The following is a 21,945-nucleotide window of genomic DNA, read 5'->3' as shown; positions in this document are numbered from 1 at the left end:
GCCAAGGCACTGTGATTACAAACCTGCCACCAAAACAAGTGCCGGGTATTTGAAGGCAGTGGCTAATAACCCTGCACTCCAAAGGCAACTTACTGTTCAACAGAGATAAGCTACAGAAATAGGGACTGACAGGAGCTCTTTTGTGGCAAATTAGCTGAAGTCATAAGCAGTTCTGATAAAATGCACCACATATGCTGAAATATGTACCCTATAGCCTCTTCTAAAAATTTCAAGCAGTATCAGGACAGATAATAATGCAATCAAGTACTTACAAATACTCTGTACAAGTCATTAGAAGAAACACTGTGTTACTGAGGCCAAAGCTTTCCTTCCACATTGGCTAATTGTATAGAAATGTTATGCCTTCTAAACCTTTCCTTTTAAAAAATCTTCCAACCACCATATTACAGTCTCAAAGAAGTACATTTCATGCTGTTACTACAAAAAACAATTAGTTAATGTGTGAGTATGATCACTTTTATAAAACTAAGAAACAAGAGAGGTAACTACATGAGAGCATCTGTCCAGGTTCTCAGAAGCAAAACATGGAGAGACTAAGCTCTGGTGTTCCTACTGGAGGACCATCACACTGAAGTGGGGACAGCCAGTTTTCTCAGTCTACAGAGCCATGTGTTCTGGTAGTTTGCTGACTAGGGTCTGATGTTAAAGAATTAACATATAACAAAAAGATGTTTTAATTCAATGAACTACCCTGGTGTCTGGCGCTATACAAAATGATCCTGGGGTCAAGAGATCCTCCTTGTTTCCTATCAAACACTTCTTTCTTTCTTCAGAGATCCTGGTTCCTTTGCCTCAGCCACACCTCTCCTTGATGCAACATATTAGATTTCAGTGTTTCAGGGGAGGCTGCCTTGTGTGGCAAGACACCAAAGGACCTTCTATTCACTAGGTGGTCAGTTTTAGCACATTCTCACCAAGTCCCAGTGTAACTCTGTGAGCCATGAGGATATCTGGCTTTTCCCATTCCCAGCAAACAGAAAGATGAAGCTGAATTGAGAAGTTGAAAATCTCCATTATGATTTCCCTTTTAGATATTTTAGTGGGTTTTCCCTGGAGGGAAACAAAATTATGAGTTCATCAAACATAAATGGGAAACATGAGCTTCATCAGTCATCCCCTCATATTAAAAGTAGCTCCCCTTTTGGGTTGCTCACGAAATAAAATTGGTAATAGCTTATTGCCAAACTTTTCTAGATCTTTTAGCCCCAGGAGCACACAGCAAAAGTCACCACTCCTTTCACTAGTAATATTTCCTTCTGCCTTTGTGAAATTCTTGCCAGGAAAGGAGGGGTTGGGGATACCTTTCTGAATATTTTGGGGACACACATGTATCCAAAAGGACCATCTGAAAAATTTTAAGACCAAAATAGTCAGGCATGATTAATTAGAATGGATGCAGATAACGTGGCTTTTTAAATTGTGGTAAACTATATGTAACATAAAATGTATCCTTTTAAGCATTTTAAGCGTACAAAATACATTCACAATGTTGTATAACCATCACCACTCTTCATTGCCAGAATTTTTTCATCATCCCAAATAGAAACTCTGTACCCATAAAACACGAGCTCCCTGTTCACCCTGCCCTAGTCCCTGGCAGCCTCTAGTTTACTGTGTCTTTAAGAATTTGCCTATTCTAGGCCCCTTGTATAATGACTACAGTATTTTTAATGTCTGAAGACTCTTTGTCACTCCTGTACATCAAAGAGTTTCCCTTCCCTTGACCGTGGGCCTACCTTGGTGATACACCCCTAATGAACAGAATGAGGTAGAAGCGGCACTGGGTAAATTGGAGGCTCAGACAGAGGCAATACAGCTTCCACTTGACTTGCTCCCCACCTCTCCCTGGAAGCCAGCCTCCATACTCCAAGAAATCCAAGCAACCACATGTAGAGGTCAAGGGGGTTCTGGCCACAGCCTCAACTGAAGACCCAGTCAACAGCCAGCATCAACCACTAGTCATGTGAGGGAGCCTTTAGTTAATTCTAGTCCTCAGGTTTAGAGCCACCTCAGCCAATGCCATGTGAAACAGAGACAAGCTGACCTCATCCAGCCCTACCCAAATGTCAGATTCATAAGCAAAATAAATGTTATAATTTGTGTCACAAAATGTGGGGGTAGTTTGTTATGCAGCAGGTGAGATATGGAATACCAACCAGTCGTGGTGAATGCTGGCCAGTACATCAATACGTATGTATCAGCTGAATATCTGTGCTCCACATATCCCATAGAATACACCAAGCCAAAAATTCACAAGCCAACTCCAGGGAATCCTGGAGACAATATGGCTGTGGAATATTTAAGTCAATTAAGTCCACAGTAACTTAAATCCAAAGTTAAGGTAGGAAGGAATCAACAGCCTTGAATCATCTAGTGATACCTGAGTATCTGCACAATAGTGATTAACATTCATGTATTGGGAGAAAACAAAATTAAGCTTTTAGCTATTTTGATAACTTGCCCCTTCATTTAGTAAATACTGGCAATAAAAACAGATTAATAGGAGATTTCAGTGGCAGAAAAAGAGACAATAATACAGACAGATTCTGTTCTGGCAACAACAGGACTGAAAGAAATAAATGTTTCAAAATATTTCCTTATTTGGAGCTTCAATACAATATGTTTATATAGAGATTCTTATTGCTATTTTATGTTAATTTAATTTGATGAGCACTCAATGTTTTTTCTGGCTGATAACTAATGGCTTTCTTTAGTTCTAGAAAATTCTTAGCTGTTGTCATCTGTTGTATATTGTCTTTTCTTCACTCTTCTGAAATTCCTGTATTTCATGTCTCAGTTCATCCCCTGATGCTCTTCTCCTTCATAGTATATCCAAGTCTTTCTTTCTGCAATATTTTATATAGTTGACTCAATCCCTACGTGTGTATGTGTGTGTGTGGTTTTGTTTTTTTTTTTTCTAGACAGAGTCTTGCTCTGTCACCCAGGCTGGAGTGTAGTAGTGCAATTTTGGCTCACTGCAACCTCTGCCTCCTGGGTTGAAGTGAGTCTCATGACTTAGCCTCCCAAGTAGCTGGGACTACAGGCACTGGTCACCATGCCCAGCTAATTTTTGAATTTTTAGTAGGGACAGGGTTTTACCATGTTGGCCAGGCTGATCTTGAACTCCTGGCCTTAAGTGATCCACCCACCTTGGCCTCCCAAAGTGCTGGGATTGTGGGGTGAGTCACCGCACTCAGCCTCAGTCCCATTTTCATTAACTGTCACTTCAACTTGTGTTTGATCTATTATTTATTCTCCTAATTAGAGTCTTTTTTGAACATTTAAATTGTATGAAAATTTTATTTACAAGATTTGTAATGAGTTATTGGCTGTATTCATTCATATGTTTCAAAAAATTTGATTTTTCTTGACAATCTCTTTTTACTATTTAATTTGGATACCAGTTCCTTTTTTATCTTTTCAAAGATGTATAAAATAATTTTTAAATAACTTGAGCAATGCATGATAATGTCTAGTTCCTCAGGTGTTAACGCTTCCCATTTGTTGGGTGCACTGGCTATCTGCCTTAAATTCCCTTGTGTTTTAAAATTTGGGCTTGTAAGCTCTTCTTGCCTAGTAAATTTTGTTTTGCTTCATTGTTTTTATCTCTTTCTAAACTTGTAGTGGGTAATTTCATAATTGCCTCAGCCCTGACACCACAGTCTACAGCACAGAACCAGGTCTCATACTAGAAGTCTAGGATCTTGCCAGTAGGAAATCATAGTTCCAGTTCCTGTGGGATCACATGGAGGCACCATTGGAAAATCCACTGGAATGAGCAAGAAACGGATTCCTCTCTGGGCCACGTCGTTTCTACCACAGCCCTTGACATCATACAGAGCAGCAGCGCTTGAGACGCACTGCAGTAGGTTGCATTTAGTGTTTCATGGGGTTTGGACGACAGGGGTTAGATTAGCTCCCTCTTTCTAGTCTCAGTCAGTGCTCCGGGCACTTCAGCGCCAGCTCACCATTTCTTTTTTTCACTGTGTTTTTGTTTGGCAGAAATTTTCATTTTAAATTCTGCTTTATAAGTGAAACTCTATTTTTTTTCGGGTTTTTTTTTTTTTTGGGCCCCAACTCTCTGTGTTCCAAGTAGATGGAGAGGCACTCCCTGCCTTGTACCCCATGTGTAGTCACTCTGCCATTTTGACCATAGAGCCAAGAATCAGAATAAAAGTAACTCTTTTTGTTTCCTCGAGTTAGCATGAAGATCCCTATATTTTCACAGATAAAATTTCATATTTATCATGACGGACAGAAGAAAGTAAAACAAGTCTATCATTGCATAAAATGATATATTTGCTCTAATAAAGAACTAAAAATAATATTATGATGTAAGTATTATAGGTAATGCAAAGGTCTGATAAATATTTGATTCAGTCCTTACTTTTAAATATATATGCATGTATATTTATGCAAAACCAGAAGATATGTAGAAAATCACACACATTGTATTCCTCACATAGGACATGAACCTTTCACAGATCTCCCTAAACTATACCTTTAGGGGCCTTTAAATCTTTGGAATTGGTGGGTTTTGCTTGAGATTCATAGCATAAACAACTTTCTGGCCAGGTGAGGACTGGCTCTTTGGTTATAATTTTCAAAGACAAGTCCTGATTGTTTGATTTTGTACCAAGCACCTGCTAAAAGTATCACTTTCCTGGCTAAAAGTGCAGGTGATTTGACATAGGCACTGACTGACAAGAGACTTCATATAAATACTTGTTTACATGTCAGTTATCGTGAACAAACTTTAATATGTTCAAAATCCTGAGCCAAGTCAGCCAATTTCAGTGTAGGCCCATCTTTCTGCAAAGAAATTTGTTTTGGCATATGGGATATATCATTGAATGTTTATTTTACTTAAAAAAAGAACGAGAAATGTTCTTTTGATCCTCAATACTAAGTATTCAATAGATTTAAAAGAGAAAATGACAGAGACACTTTCGGTTTCGATATTATTTAAAAGTGTCTGCACAGGAACTCAGAGGCAAAATTCCTGAGCGTCTTCACCAGGTGATAAAAAGGATGAGTAAGATATACACAATTCCTCCTCTAGCCAATTTTATAATATAGTTATCTTATGCTATGAGATGAATCTCTTATAAATCAGTCGATTCTCTTCTCTCTCTCTGTCATAGTTTTTGAAGCTATCCTCCTAGGGATAGTGCCTTGTACATATTGTGTTCCCATAAATATGTGTATAATGAATGTGGCACCACTAGAAACTCAAGATGAACCAACATGGCTTGACTTTTATTTTTAATTAGCTAAAGAAAAACCTCTTTATAATACGGTCTGTATCCAGACTCACGAAATGTACAGATCACTACATTTAGGCAACCTTAGTGACATTTAAGAATACTCATGCACTTCCATTTCAAGTGAACTTGCATACTAGTCTCTTTTGCTTAAAAGTTCTAAATGGAAGACTTTAAATCTCTATTTTGAAGATGCAGTGAAAAATAAATCATATTTTCAACTACTTGTGTGACTGACATATACTTGACATTCAAATCTTTTTTGAATGAATGAATGAATATGGTTTTACACTATCTGTATGGAAACAGATACATAACATTGTTTTTCTTCTTGCTCAGTCATAGAACAGCAAGAAAGACAGTCAGAAGAAAGAAACTGGTGGGGTAACTCCATATTCCTTTTTCGTGTCTATCTAGTATGTCTTCATGCTAAGTGACTAGGAAATGGAAAATAAAGTACAGATGATGAAAATGGACTAAAAAAAGAAAAAGAAAACAAATAAATAAAGTACAGAGGAACAGATGCCTGAACACCACCACCCATGGCAGTCACAGACCATCTAAGGAGACTCAGAGGCATAAGATTCAGAGAAGCAGGTTTGGCATTTACTAGTTATACACTACATGCCAGGCCCACTGTCTAAAACCATAATTCTTACTTTCCAGCAAAAGGCCAGCACAGGAGCTTATCAAGGCTTCAGAATGATGCTGACACAGGGCAGGAATGAATAAGGACTTCCATCCCATGAGGGAGACAATGTCAAACAAGAATGGTTCATCCTGAGTGTCCACCTGTGCCAATGCATCCCACACATATTTATGGTGGACATAGTATGTACAAAGCACCATTTCCAGGTCCTGGAGATCCTGCGGAAAATGAGGTCCTGCTCCTGGGGAGCTAGCATTCCAGGAGAAGAGTTACAGTGGGCTCTGGCTTGGGAACATCTGCAGGGATTAAGGTCAGAGTCCAAAGAAAGACCTCAGTAACTTCAAAACTCAAGTTGGGGATGACCCCGAATTCTCAAAAGTAAAAGTTCAAATCCATGTAACAATGAGGTAAATCTGTATTTTCCTAGAAGAAAAGATAGGAGCCTGTCCATGATCAGAGAAATATCAACTCAGTGGTCTTCTAGCCTTCTAGCTATGTCCTAGGAGAAGACAGGAGCCTGTATATGATCAAGGGAATCTTAACTCAGTGGTCTTCTAGCTACCTCTGTCAAACCCTACCCGGGCTTTTGAGATGGAACTGCTCTTATGTCTCAGGAGAGATGGACATCTGCAGGCAGAATCTGATCTAAGAAACCTGTGGCATTACCTTATTGATTTCAAAAAGCAAGGTCTAAACATGGATCACTTCTTCCCCTCTATGTTTATCCAGATCCAATCCAGGCACAGGATTTCAGATCATGAAAGGACTAGCTTTTGCCAATTTGTAGGGAAACTGCTGATTTAGTTCTTTGATGAGTAAAAACCATCAAATGTTGAATTTGTTGAATTGTAAAACCAAATCTAAACAGCTCGTGGCAGGAAAAACAAATGTCACGTGGTAATCTTTACTCCTGTTCAGGATGCATTTTACATCCAAAACCCATAACCATCCATACACAGCCAAGCTGAGGAAGAAAGGGTGTTATTAAGCATAAATCAAATCAGGAGTCTATGTTGAAAGCTAAATGATTTCTTGTTACATGGAAATAATACTGAAAAAAAAACAAAAACAAAAACAAAACAACACAGAATCACTGAAAGTAAAGCTGTGCAATATATTTATGCCACAATAGAGTGCTCATGAAAACAAATACTCTCTCCTGTTCTCATATGTTTGTTCTTTCCTATCATTCTAGAACACAGGGTTAGGGAGACAGGAAGCAGTGGGGTAAAATAAAAGAACTTTGGACTTTACAGTCAGAAAGATTTGGGTAAGAATGTCAAGTAACCACGTCCTAGATGATGTGGTCAAATCACACAGCCACTCTGAGCCTCAATTTTCTAATCTATAAACAGAGATACTGATACCCATATCATAAGATTTTTGTATGAAATTAATGAGTCTCCCACCCCCGCCCCCACCCCGACCCTGCATGTGGGTCTCATACACATCTACACACAAACACAAAGACACGGAGACACAAAGACCAGTTTATAAATCCCCACTCTGCTAGCTCAGAATCTTGTGTGTACTTTATTATACAACTTTTAAAGTATTTTCTATAAATTTACCTTCTCTATTAGACTGAGAGCCCTTTGGGGGACAGAAGATGTATCATATTGTCCCTTTGTCATGAGGATTCAGAAAGTTATTGGCATACAGTTAGTCAGAAAAAGTTACTTTGTGTTTTTGTTTTTTTAACATTTACTATACTCGCATTCTAAGAGTCCTCTTCTCCATTTACTGAGATAGGATAGCACCCATGTTCCAATATTCTATCGTGCACAAGCAAAATCTTTTTTTTTTTTAACCAAAAACAATATTACAAAAAGAGGTCCTACTATTTTTTAGTTTCCACTTATCCTTTTTGTTGGTCACTCTTTCTTCTAAAATAGCATCTCGGTTCTCCATTGGGTCAGGCAGCTGTGAACAGATAGCAGGTATTTTATAATGTCAACTAAACAAGCCATGGATGAAGAAGAAAAGGACCCAGTTCCCCACTTCCAGAGGGTCAACAGGGAGCAGGGCAGGGGCTTCCCTCTGTGTTGTGACTTCATATGTACCTGGTATTAGAGGACTTTGGATTTGTGCTAAGGAACAGCACTGAAGGAGAAATAGTAGATGAAATCAGAAAGCAGCTCACAGGAGACAGGTTTCCCTGTAGCATAAAGGAACAGGGCAGAGGAAGTGATGGCAGGCGCAAAGCGTGGGACCGCTCTGGCTGGTTGAGGAGGAAGTGAGGTGTGTTCCACGCCTTAGTATAGATTTAAAATCATGAAGCAAGAAGTCAGGAGTCACGGGCAATACAGGCAGGTTATCCCCAAAACCGTTCTCTCCTGAAGTGCTACGTTTTTATTTCTCCAATGAAATTGGCCTCAAAAATTTAGAATGTCTCTTCTCAAACCCTGTAGCTTCTCACTCCAGCTCTGCAGGTCACAAAATGAGCTCCTCTTGTGGATCAACGGATCTTGTCAAAGGTCATGAACATTATCCTTCCAGGGTAATTTTACATGTAACAAAAAATTTATCCATATGCAAAAACTTACATGTAATTTACATATGGATCGAACTTATAGATTTAAAAACTAGTATTTCTTAATACATAAATCTGACAGAGGAGGCAATCATTAACTCTCATCGCTAATTCTGAACAATAACTTTCCCTGGCCCCTTCTCAAATAAATTAATTTTATTCCCATCTCAGTTACTGACAGATGATATGACCTTGAGTAACATATTCTTCCTGTACAATGGCCTTCAAAATTGACCACCTCCTCCTGCCGTTATCCAACTCCCTATTCCTGCCACATAGGATTATTTGAGATCTACACACATTATTTTCATTGCTATATCCTAAAAGTCCTCTGCCTCTTGTCTGTGTGGCAAACTCAGAGTCTACTCTCAAGGCTTTCCTCAAAGCTCTTCATCTGAGAGTCTCTCCCTGACCCTCTGACAACCCTCAGGGAGAGCATCTACCCTCACTGTTGGTTTATTACTTACTCTGTGTGACAGATTCTTTCATGTCAAATGACTGGCTAAATTATTTAGATCTGACATGCCCTGAAGAGTGGTACATGGGTTTTTCTCTTTCTGGATAAATACATCATTCATTGTTTCTAACCACATAAATTATGCTTAGTAAGTGTCAGGCTGTATGTAGCTGTTTGAAAGATAGGCATGAACTGTGCTGAAATACTCAAGAAGGAGCTTTAGAAAGGCCAGGGTTCCTGCATTCCATCCCAAGTTAACTCAGTCAGAACCTATGAGGAGAGACCTAAGAGTCTGGCAGGCATGATGGACAGCAAGGTTTGGGAAACAATGCTGTACAATGAGGATGCTGAAACAGAGTAAATCCTATCACCTGAGGTCAGGAGTTTGAGACCAGGCTGGCCAACATAGTGAAACCCCATCTCTACTAAAAAATACAACAAATTAGCTGGGTGTGGTGGTGCATGCCTATAATCCCAGCTACTAGGGAGACCTAGGCAGCAGAATCGCTTGAACCCAGGAGGCAGAGGTTGCAGTGAGCCGAGATTGTGCCACTGCACCCCAGCCTGGGTGACAGAGTGAGACTCCATCTCAAAAAACAAACAAACAAACAAAGAAACACACACACAAAAAAACAAAACACACACACCCCAAAACTGAGTAAATTCTAAAGTGTTGAATGCTATCCACTTTCAGAGATAATTAAAAATCTGAAAGGAGGAAGATTATTTTATCTTGTACACACACTTCATTTAAACTTGCAGTTGTTGGTGTTAAGAAGAAAAGAGCAGGATTCAGTGTCAGGTGAGATCTTTCCATTAAAGATGGCAGGCGTTCCTGAGTGTGCTCTCACCTGGCCAGGATCTAGATGTCCCACCTGACAGGAACCCCCAATTTAAACAGCATACTCTGATTACTGAATCACAGCTACAAAACCAGTGGTCCTAAACAAGAATAGTGTAGATGTTTTGTGAGTATGGTTATTGAGGGAAAGATGTGACAAATCACTGGATTGGTGCTAAATGATCCAACCACTTAGCATACATATGGTGAGCACCTTGCATTTCAATTGCATTTCAATAAGCCTATTTAAACAACAACACATTTACAGTAGTCCCCTTTATCCAGGGGGATATGTCCCAAAACTCCAGTGGAAAGTTTAATTTATAAAAATAGAACAATTATAACAATACACTATAATGAAAGTTATGTGGATATGGTCTCTCTCTCTCTCTCAAAATATCTTATTGTATGTAATATTTTCCAGTTAGACTTGACTTCAGCAACCAAAATTACAGAAAGCAAAACCACAGAAAAGGGGGGACCCTACTGCACAATAAAGTTGGATATAAAATCACTCAATATAGTAAGCATTGATAACATGAAACCCAAAGTCCAAAAGGCAATATACTGTTATATTCAAATAAATAAATACAGGTCACATGTTTCAATTTGAGGATGTCAATGCCATACTCAATTCCTGTCAGACACATTTAGAGAGCCCTCCTGCCATCTAGCCCTAGAGAGGAGTTTCATGTCACGGGTGAGGTGGGGAATAGTGTCTGGAGGCAGGGAACCTAAGGCCATTTCATACTGACTTCCCAGAACTAAATTGAAAGAAAAACCCTAATTTTCCATGCCTAAGTAACAAAAGGACCAGAGGCTACTCCCTTTGCAAACCCCTACCTTTTCTGAAAGGCAGATGGGAAATTGAAAGTACTTCTGATTGGTTGCTTTTTGCAACCAATCAGATATTTGCAGAGGAATGTAACTTTGAAACTTCACTTCAGCCTGCTGTCTGCAACCATTCAGACTGATCACGGGTCAAGTCTTTGTTTGCATAGAAGTGCAACTTTGTAACTTCATTTTAGCCTCTGATTGGTTGCTTTCCACAACCAATCAGACGTTTGCATAGGAGTGTGACCTTTGTAACTTCACTTCAGCCTCTGATTGATTGCTTTCCACAACCAATCAGACTGATTGTGGGCCACCACTTTACATGGGATGAACACCAAATGGCCAATGGGAAACCTCTAGCAGGTATTTGGACCCAAGAAGATTCTGTATCCGTGGCCCTTGAATGACTGCTCAGGACCACTGCCACACTGTGGAGCAAACTTTCATTTTCAATACATCTCTGCTTTGTTGCTTCATTCTTTCCTTGCTTTGTTTGTACGTTTTGTCTAATTCTTTGTTCAAAACACCAAGAATCTGGACACCTTCCAGCAGTAACAATGGGTCTTGACTCCACATCCTCTTCTTTGTCTACATGCCTTTCAACCTTCACCAAAAGTAGGAGTGGGATAACAGGCCTCCCCTTGTTGGCACTTTGCAATACTTTTGCAATGCACATAAAAATATAAGGAAAACTGGAAAAATAGAACATTTTCATCATATTGCCTTCCTTCAACTTCCAGTGTTGAAACCACTTGATGTTTTGAAAAAATACTCAGTAAATATGCTGATATGAAAAACTTCAACTAGACATGAACAGAGAAAGACACTAGTATTTATTGAGCATTTTCCATGTGCCAAGAACTGAGCTAGAGAAGCAGGTATGATTGTGCATGTTATACAGAAACGGAAGCTCAGGAAAGATAAGCAACTTAGCATAGGACACAGAGTAAGACACAGAACTAGGATTTGGACCCGTGTTTGTCTAACCCCAAGAACCCATTCCCCATAAGTTTTCTCATTATTGTTTATAAAAATGTTTACTTAGCACATTTCATTCTTTCCTGAATCCTGCAGAAAGCACACATTCCCAGAAGAAAGTTGAAAATAGCTATACTCCTAAAATTCTATGGGCCGGGCGTGGTGGTTCACACCTATAATCCCAGCACCTTGAGAGGCCGAGGTGGGTGGATCATGAGGTCAGGAGATCCAGACCATCCTGGCTAACACAGTGAAACCCCGACTCTACTAAAAATACAGAAAAAAATTAGCTGGGCGTGGTGGCACGGGTCTTTAGTCCCAGCTGCTTGGGAGGCTGAGGCAGGAGAATCACTTGAACCCGGGAGGCGGAGGTTGCAGTGAGCTGAGATCATGCAACTGCACTCCAGCCTGGGCGACACAGTGAGACTCCATTTCAAAAAAAAAAAAAAAAAAAAAGAAAGTCTCTTTAAAGACAGGAAGATAACACAGTGTCTCGGGGAAGCTTCCTCAGGAGACCAAGGAGTGCTGGAAGGCAGAATGGAACATTTAGAAAATGTGGTCCTTTTGGCCACAAGGTGGTTGAATAGCATGGTATGGTAGTTAAGAACAAGGAGGGTCAGTGCAGGGCCCATTAAAGGCTGTACTACTTTCTAATGCTGTGACTTTTGGGTAAATTGCTTAATTTTTATCATTATTTAAAAGAAAATACAAATATGTACTTCACAGGGTGTGAATTTCAATTAAAGAATGCGAAGTGCCTTGGACCATGCTTGACGCTGAGCAATTGCTTAGTAATTTTTTTAAATCACTCTTAATAAATTGTTCATGGAAAAAGCAATCATCCACTTGTCCTGCACATGGACCCTGACCATTCTACAATGAGGGTTTAAGTTAGCTTCTGATGGAGCTTGCTAATCAGCCTGCTTAAACCCTGCCAATCCGCTATACTGTGTTAATGTTGCAGGGGCTGAGGGGAATTCATCTTAATAAATTTATTTTAATAGTTTGCACCACAGTTTCTCCTGGAGAGAAAACTGTCTTCGTTTAGAAAAATACCCTAATGAGTTGCCTGAGGTAAAAGAGGTGAGGCTTAAGGAGGCATTGGTAAGAAGGAAGCAGCAATCAACACCTCACTGAAGAAATGAAGAGGAATTTTGAACTGATGGATGACAAGGAGAAAGAGAAAGGAGAGGAGAAAGAACAGGAGGAAGAGCAGGTGAGGGAGTAAGGGGGGCCCAACCTGGTGAGGCACAAGAATGCAGTCAAGAAGAGCCTTCCAGTGACAGAGTGGCTTCAGAATTTTTAAGAACATGGATCCTGATATCCTATTTAAATGCTTTGCTGGGATATAAACCCTCACCTATTGTCCTGCAAATCTTCATGAACAGTTTTCTGTGGGAGTGAAGTGGGGATGAAGGGGGTTGTATGTTAGGGAAAAAGGATTGAGTTCCACATCTAGGTCAGTATGGAGCACAGAGAAAAATGCAGCCAGAGAAGGTAATATGCAGTCAGGTCAAGAGTTCGCCAGGAAGAACTACCCATGAGAATAGGTCCAAGAATGTGTAGAAATCTGGGGGATGGCATTGGAACCTTTTAGGAGATATGAAATGGGGGATTGAGGCAATTTTATTTCAATCTCAAAGGCCAGGGTGACCTCAGAGACAAGGATGACCTCAGCTAACATCTGAGTTACATTAGCATTTCCAATGGGGGGAAAGATAAGAATGCACTATGATAAGTGGGGTTGTGGCAGGCAGTCATTTTCAAAGTGTGTTTGTTTTTTATGGAGAAACTCTTCAAATGAAACATTACTTGGAAGTCCAGTGTGAAAACAGATAAAAGAAGGTCTGCTCAGCTTAGCGTGTTTGTGGTGTGTGTGTGTGTGTGTGTGTGTGTGTCTGTGTGTGTTTGCACAGAAACGTTTTACAGAGACAGAGGAGGGAAGTCAGGGCCCTATCTACTTGATTTCCTCACTCCCAACTTTCCTCTTACCCAAAGAGCAGTTCTACTTGTGATAGGAGTCTAACCATCGCAGTTTAAAACCACCACATATAGAGGTGCATTTGGCTATTTCTCAAAAAGGCAGCTTATCAGCACATTAGTTAATTAAGCACACAAGGTCTCAAATCAGATTGCCTTCACTCATCCTGTGATTCTAGGAAAACTGCCTTAATGCTTTTTTATTATTCATCTATTAACATATAGTAGGTATATAAGCATGCACATCTTCACATGGTTATTGTGATGATTAAATGTAAAATTACATGCTAAGCACTGTAAAAAGGACTAGCACAGAGTTAAAAATAAGTGTTAACTATTACTTTAATATTCCTCTTCCTTTGCACAGAAATAATAACGTACAGATATAAGTTTATCAAACCATTTCCAGTTTGGCAATTACCTAAAAAAGGTCCTGGTGGCGAGAGAGGAGAGGATAACCTAGAGCAAGAGGAAGATACTGGGGGAAGAGGCCTGAGGTGGGTGCTCTGTGCCAGCCCCATGTGGAATGGGAGGAGATGGAGGGAAGTGCCAGGGAAGGAACGTTCTCCTTCCAGAAAGAGTAACCAGTAAATCACTCCAAGCCAGAGACTGACTGACATATGACATGTAACAGAAATTAGTCCATGACCTGTTTAATGCATGTCCATTTGACTGATTTATTATGAAACACATACTGACCCTTCTTGGTATTTTGGCCCAAGAACCCTTAATTAACATTAACAGAAATAAAGTGATTAAAATATCAAAATCCAGTATCCCAGAGAGACACAGAACCTTGAGACAGAAAGCAGAAGAAAATATTAGTAAGAAAGAAATATTTACAACTCTATTTCTTCAGCCTTGTTCTAAAATGAGGAACCAGTCATGATAAAAGCCCCTTATAAAATATAATTTTCTCCTATGCCATTCCAAAAAATTCTCGATTACACACTGAGATGTGTGTGTGTGTATGAGCACATGTGCATGCACGTGTGTGATCATTCCTAAAACTTAAAAGGCAAGTTTAACATTATTATCTGAGTAAATAATCTTCTAACAAAGTCCAAAAGCTAAAATAGTACATATTTTCTACAAAAAAATTCTTGGAATTGTATTGCTTTTACTAAAATTTATTAACTTAATAATTTTCTATAAAAGGAGATGTTAAAAAGAAGAGGGAGTATAAAATGATTTGTGGAGGCTCATAAAACGATAAATTGTACTTGCAGAATGCAGAAAAATGAGAGAGAAATTTAGCTCTCCTATTTACAGTAGCCATGTGAAATTTAGGGCAGAGTCCGGTTCTGCACAATTCACTGTTCCAAAGCAGTCTGGGTAATTTAGTATTGTGGGATAAATATTTACGGACAAAGTCTAAAATCCTGGGGACGACTGAAATAGAGTAGCATTGCTGATGTATTTTGGGAAGGAAAAGTAGGAACGTGTTTCTAAGACTTAGAAAAACTATGGAGTCCCTGGCATGAAGAGATGGGCAAATGGAGAAAGAGAGTTAAAAGCCTGAGAGATAATGAAGTGTAGCCTTCCCTTGTGGAACCAAGGAGTGTTTCCATATGTCTTTATTGGCAGGGAGATTTCTAGAAAATCCTGTTATCAAGCATCAGAGAGTTTGGACAGAGATCAAATGAATCGCCCAAGGTCACACACTGTGTCAGAGCAGACCAAGAGTTAGAACTCATAGCCCTGAAGTTTCCAATCAATTGTTTGGCTCCCTAAACCACAATGCTTGTCAAGGAAAAAGTCTCCCTACAGCTGAGGTAACACAGCTGCAGAATATTACCCTAAGGTTTAAACCAGATGAGGTTTCATGGGATCACAGACTCAGAACCTGTTTTGGGGGATGCATGGGGAAAGCCAGGGAGAGAGGGAAGAGAGGATGGTTGAGAAAATAGGGAGGCCTAATTAGATCTTCCCACCCTGACAGTCAGCAACCCTTCAAAGACACACACACATGCACACACGCGTGCACGTGCGTGCGCGCGCACACACACACACACACAAACACACACACATCCTATTAAATGTTACTGGCTGATAAAATTGAAAATACTGGTCTGAAAGAAGTCATCATTTTCAGAATAAGTCACTAGTGGGTGGGTATAGCGGTGTACATATGTGTGTGTGAATTTTAGCCAGAAATTGTTCTCAGAAGATGAATAAAAAACAAAACAACCACAACAACAAACATGAGGACAGTTAAGTCTGAGCTCAATGAAAAAAGTACCTTCCACATTTTGGATGATCTTCGTATTGCTGACTATGCAGCCTCGGGTTTGTAACTGTTTGGGGTGTTACCACCAGTGAGAGCTTGATGAAAACTGAGGTCCTCTCCCAGGAACTGCTTATGAACCCATACTCACAAATTTATCATCAAGTTTCAGAAGTTCAAAGATCACCGTAAGTCAAAGCCCAAGTATGAGAAGCCCTGTTGTAAGAAGCTTTGAATGCTCAGATAAAGATGTGAAAGGCATTGATTGGCACATTGGCTTCCAAAAACCTACCACAAAGGACAGATGTCTCATGAGCACATGGGACACCTGCTAAAAGTACCAATAATCTGAAGATTTCTCACATCCAAATGAATCCAAATTTCTGGGGCTACAGGGATGAGGCAGGTGCTACAGAAAGCAGTATTTTAACTAATGTCACCAGATGATTCTGATACATGGTCAGGTTTGCGACCTACTGCTGTGGACAGCTGCCTAATGATGCTGTTAACTAGTTGGAGGCTTCCACAGGGTTTCCTCAAATGCCTGTGATAAAGGTAACAGAAGTTGGGGGAGGGGATGTAAGACTAATGATCATATTTTCCAATCTCAATTTGGGACCAAGAGCCTAACAATGGCAGAAATATTTGAAATCTGGCCTATCCTAAAAACTCCGGGACATATGGTCATTGTAGATATAAGATGAAAAATGTCTGAGAAATCACTGGTTTAAAGATAAGATAGCCAGATGGTCTACATTAAGCCAGAAAGTTCCATCATTTGATTTCACATCCTGCATCCTTGATTTTCTCTTGCCTGTTACCTTCTCCTCAAGTTTTTGAAACACCCTTCTTCCTTTTATCACCGGATTTCTCCAACTGCTCCATATGTCAGAAAACCTCACCAGAGCCCCTTCTGATCAGCACCAGGGCTGATATGCCGACTGACACCAGTCTACTCTGTTCTCCTTTGCTTTATAGCCAAAGGCCCCAGAGATTTAACCTATTCCTTCTCCTTAGGTAGCTACTCCCACCCACTCTTCCCCAGAGACTTTGTGCGTTCAAGCCTCAAGCCAGGGAATGAAAAGCAGCTCAGCATCTCAGCTCTAAGAATATCCACACTGGCTCATTTCCATCACTGATCATTACAAGGAGAAAGACAGGAGAAATCAAAATAACACACATAAAAAAGCCCCCCAGTGTTCAGAGAAACAGTGTTCTTGCTGCCATGTTCGTTGGGCTAGAATTGCTGACTTCCTCGTGTATCTTCAATTTCTCACTTCCCATTTATTCCTCAACCTGCCACAATAATAAATACAATACTTATAATACATATATGTATATATAAATATTTATATTCTGTATACAAGTAAATAAGCCTTTGATGATAGAAGGAATAAAAATACAGGCTAAAAAATCATTGATGCTTACTTCTAGAACTGTTTTACTGTTTGAGAAGAAACAAAACAAGACAGGCTACATGCAAAACATACTCCTCCATTTATCATGGTGGTTTGCCTTATGATAAATATGAAAAATGGATGCTGAATTAAACCAAAATAAGTTAAAACTCACCAAGACTATTTCCACCTAAAGATAGATGAAGTTTCCCCTAGTGTTTTGCAAAGTTGTTCCTCTTGCTATTTAGCTAACAGTGAGGAAAGCAGTCCTATAAATTAAAAAACATTAACAATCTATTTGTGTTTGAAATGATAATTTTTATCAGTCTCATTATTATTACAGTCATTCACCAAATCCTAAATACCATACTATGTTAAGAGTTATTGGCCAGACACGGTGGCTCACCCATGTAATCCCAGCACTTTGGGAGGACGAGGTGGACGGATCACCTGAGGTCAGGAGCTCGAGACCAGCCTGGCTAACATAGCGAAACCCTGTCTCTACTAAAAATATGAACATTAGCTGGGGACGGTGGCGGGCACCTGTAATTCCAGCTACTCAGGAGGCTGAGGCAAGGAGAATTGCTTGAACCCAGGAGGCTGAGATTGCAGTGAGCAGAGATCGCTGTTGTATTCCAGCCTAGGCAACAGAGTGAGACTTTTTCTCAAAAAAAAAAAAAGCAAGTTATCCAAATTGAAAAATGAGTGATGTAGGTAGAGTACTAGCTTCTCTCTATTTTATAGAGATATAAAATAAGGCTAAACATCTTGAGGTTAAATATCTTGAGCAAAGTCACATAAATTCAATGTGCTTGAACAAGTGTTGTGCTGGTAAATGTTTAACAAATGGCTCTTTGAGGTGATAGGAGAGTCCTGGTCCTTAGTATTTGTTGGCTCCAAGGTGTAAATACCCACAACAAGGGGGTATTTCTACATACCAAGGTGATGTCACTGAGCATGGAGTGCATGTGTGCATGATCACAATTGTCAGGTAAGGTACATCCCTGACATCATGCACATCATGGCTTGAATACAGACCAGCTTAATTCTAAAAGGAGAATATTCCTTCACTGCCACATTCTTGAGAATGTAAGTGTGAGTAAGGAAATTGGATACTGGATATGTTTTCTTCCTGGCAGTATCAAACAATTTCTAACTATCAGCTATTTTCACTCATTGTAAAGGTAAAATATAGAGGAAAGCCACTAAGTTATCCTGTTGCTATGCGAAGTCAGAGTCAAAATGAAAACTCTTTGTAGATAACTTTGAAAGCTGAATTGAAAGTAATATGGCAAGGAAACATTATACAAAGTATGATAAGCCTACTAATGGAAACGGTCAGCCCTCTTTTAACATGGGGCTGATAAAACAAATGACATCACAAATGAATCTGAGGGGAAAAAAGTTTTAAATGGCTTTGCTGGGTTGAAACAACTTTGAGATAAAAGATAGGAATTATTTTATGTATATTCATAAAACTAAAGTGAATTTTATTCCTGTATCAGATTTTAAAAGCTATATAATGAAAATACATTCTCCCACATATTAAAAAATCCCAAACAAAAATTGTAAAGCTGATGGAAAGGTCATGCATTATTAATATATAAAAACTGTCAAACAAAAACAGTCAATCATAAAATGGGCAGAAATTATTTGCTTCATTTAGATTTTAATATAAAAATTGTGAGTATTCTAGATGAAGGAAAAAAACAAAATCAATAGATATATGCCATTTGGCAATGTAAAATAAACAACATATTTTCCAATTATTTATCAGAAAATTTCTTTAGCTTTCATTTTAAATATCCTGGCCTACTATAGGATGGAAGACAATAATACAAATATTAAAGAATTAACAAACATGGCAGAAGTACTCATGACTAGTAATGTAGATGTTCCAATTATTTAATTAAAAATAGTTCTATTAAAATGGGATTGCAAGAAGCCTGGTTATATTTCTGATGTAATGGGTTCTTACAGAAGCAGACATGCCCATGGGCCTTTGTAAATAACAGAATCTCATCTCTGAAAGAAAATATGGATTATATCAGCTAGCCAAAGGGGAACGCCCATAGTATTCCTGGCCAGAGTGGGATAGGAGGTACAGGTAGGGGGTGTTGAATGTTAGAATGTGCCTCAAAGATGGTGGGTTTTCACCACGTCTTAACATCGGATCACTCTAATAAGGGAATGTCCATCTTTGTTCAACGGGATCCTCTATAAGTTCAGACGTATACTTGTTTCCTAATTATGTCTCCTAGAGGGCAGAAATGACAGAAAGAAAATAAAATTTAGAAACAGAAAAATCAGATTTAAATTCTGAAGACATCACCATTAACAAGATCAGCTCAAATTATGTAGTATCTGAGCCTCAGTTTCTTCACCTGCAAAACAGTGATAAAATAGATACCTACAAACATTATAAAAGTCAAATGAGACAATCATGTATAGTGCTTTATGAACTAAGTTTCTATACAAATAAATAACAAATCATGTCAACTCCAAAAATTACTTCTAACAGTCCCTAAATTATTTGAAAATAGCTACCAAATGTCATCAAGGATCTTTGAAGAGGGAAAATTTCATATTCAACACAGAATATATGAAGACATGCTACTAGCCTGAATATCTCCTCTAGAGTCCCAGTTTTGTCATGATAACAAAGTTACTTGGTCATGTGCAACTCTAGGACAGTAGTATGAGTACCACTTTGATGCTGCTCATGGCTTCAGTAGAAGTCTGGTTAGGTTCGGATTTATTTTGGCAGTAAAGCTATAGCAGTTCCTGTTGAGTGAGATGTGGACTGTGAGAGAGTCAACTGTAGTTTCAGGATTTGTGTCCTGAGCAATGGCAAAGATGGAATTGCCATAAATAAAGATGAAGAAGACAGTGGGTACAGCAAGACTAGCAGAAAAATTTGAGATGTTTACGGGACATCCATGTAGAGATATCAAGTAGTACTCAGGATCAAAAAAGAAAGAGAGCAGTAATAAAGAATGTCAAAACCAACTTAAGAATTCTTTGAAAATAATTCTCAGAACATTAGCCATGTAACTGGCCTAGAAAACAATCACTCAAAATTCAAAAAGGCTCCAAGAATGTCTTCTAGAGAAAGAATGAAATGGATATACAGAATGACTAAGCAACAGGATTATAGTGAAGTAAAAATACTTTTTTCTCTCAATTATGTAGAAGGCAATTAAAACAAGAAGAAAAATAGTACTTCAGAGTTGATGACATTAATATGAAAAAACTGAAGGAAGACATGATGTTGAACAATCAGTACAATGTAAGAAAAAACAATCTCTTCAGCTTTTTATGAGTAGCACAAGAGTTATGTCACTGAAAGCTTTGAGAAAAAATTATAGTCACAGTTCTCCATTGGAAAAAAAAAAGTATGTAGTTATTGGTTTTCAGTATTTAGAATCAATTTATAGACAAAATCTAAAAGTTATAGAATTTCGAAGACATTCTAAGTCTTCTCAGATTTTAGAATTTCCCTTTTTAATTCAGTAAGTTATTTCTATAATGGCATTCATAAAAGTCAAGTGCCTTTTTTTTCAAGTAGCTAAATTTCTTTTCTCCTAGAAGAGCAGGTCAACGAGTAAGAAAACACACACACACACACACACACACACACACACACACACACACACAAATCTAACCAGTTGAATCAGAATTTTACTGGACATCTGAGCTCTTGTACTGTGAGTCAAAGTTCTTCTTCAAAAATATGTCAAAAGGAGACATTTCATGGGTACACTTCAGATAGCATGAAAGTATAAAGCTTCAAGCTTGACAGAAACTTTGGAGGAGATATTATTCAAAGCCTAGGACTGGATGACCTCTCAAAGCTTTCATCTAACCTTGATCATCTAAAAGTATTCATTAAGCCCCCTTATGACAAAGGTTTTCAGCTAGACATTAAAATAGTGTTCGTCCATTTTTCAAAGACATAATTCCAGTCTTTAGGATTCATTTCTCCAAAATAGTGGGAAATAGCGGCAAAAGTCTTTGGATTTTTTTTCCAAATATTAAACAAGAAGAAAAAGATTAATAAATAGAGTGTAGGTTTATTGCCTTGTGGCATAGTATGAAAAAAGTCGTAATTATGCCTGACCTTTAATCCACTAAAAACAGCTTTTTCAAATTTGAAATGGAACATTTTTTTTGGATATCTGGTTTCTTTTACATGCAAATGGGAAAATACAGACTTTTTCAGGACAACCAATGTTAATCAAATAGAAAGATGCTGTTAAATATGTTGTCTCTAGGACCCCACCATTCAGACTGAAATGCTACTCGAGGCTTCCGCTCCCCTTGGAGGGCAAGGTGGGAAGGGAACTGAACCCCAGTTCTATTGAAGACTGTTCCCCAGCAGGACTTCTCCCTGAGCGAGGGACAACAGTCCTTATGGCCACCTTCAGAGTCTTTCCCTGTTTCACTCATTCTACGGTCCCACAATCCACCATACACTTCAAGTGGACTACTTACTCCCCAAAATAGTTTTCTTTGTCTCTGAGGATAACTAGGTTTGCATTCCTATTGTATCATTCACTAGCATATGGATCCTGGGCAAATCACTTTAGCTTTATTTTGCTTTGATTTTCTCATGTATAAAACTAATTTAATGTCTGGTGTCGTGGCTCATGCCTGTAATCCCAGCACTTTGGGAGGCTGAGGTGGGTGGATCGCTTGAGGTCAGCCTGGCCAACATGGCAAAACCCCTTCTCTACTAAAAACACAAAAATTAGTTGGGTGTGG

The 21,945-nt window shown here is 38.9% G+C and overlaps 1 protein-coding gene across 6 annotated transcripts in view; it reads right to left on the bottom strand.

The window, feature by feature from the left end:
* Positions 1-21,945, bottom strand: part of SUGCT (succinyl-CoA:glutarate-CoA transferase) — a 754,504-nt gene that overhangs the window by 221,699 nt on the left and 510,860 nt on the right. Inside the window, exon 14 of one of the 6 annotated variants that reach the window (XR_002520704.2) lies at positions 17,357-17,450. The exons of 4 other annotated variants lie outside the window; for them this stretch is intronic. Coding sequence is in view for 1 of the 2 variants with exons in the window: in XM_021935206.2 (XP_021790898.2) it covers positions 7,741-7,857 (117 nt within the window). In the remaining variant the exon portion in view is untranslated. Of the gene's footprint in view, positions 1-7,406; positions 7,858-17,356; positions 17,451-21,945 lie in introns of those variants that run through there. One more of the 6 variants, XM_021935206.2, reaches the window with a different exon arrangement.

This window comes from Papio anubis, chromosome 4, assembly GCF_008728515.1.
Source record: "Papio anubis isolate 15944 chromosome 4, Panubis1.0, whole genome shotgun sequence".
In the NCBI taxonomy this organism is placed as follows: domain Eukaryota; kingdom Metazoa; phylum Chordata; class Mammalia; order Primates; family Cercopithecidae; genus Papio; species Papio anubis.
Note: the sequence above shows the minus strand (reverse complement) of the source record. Positions and strands in the feature narration are given on the sequence as shown.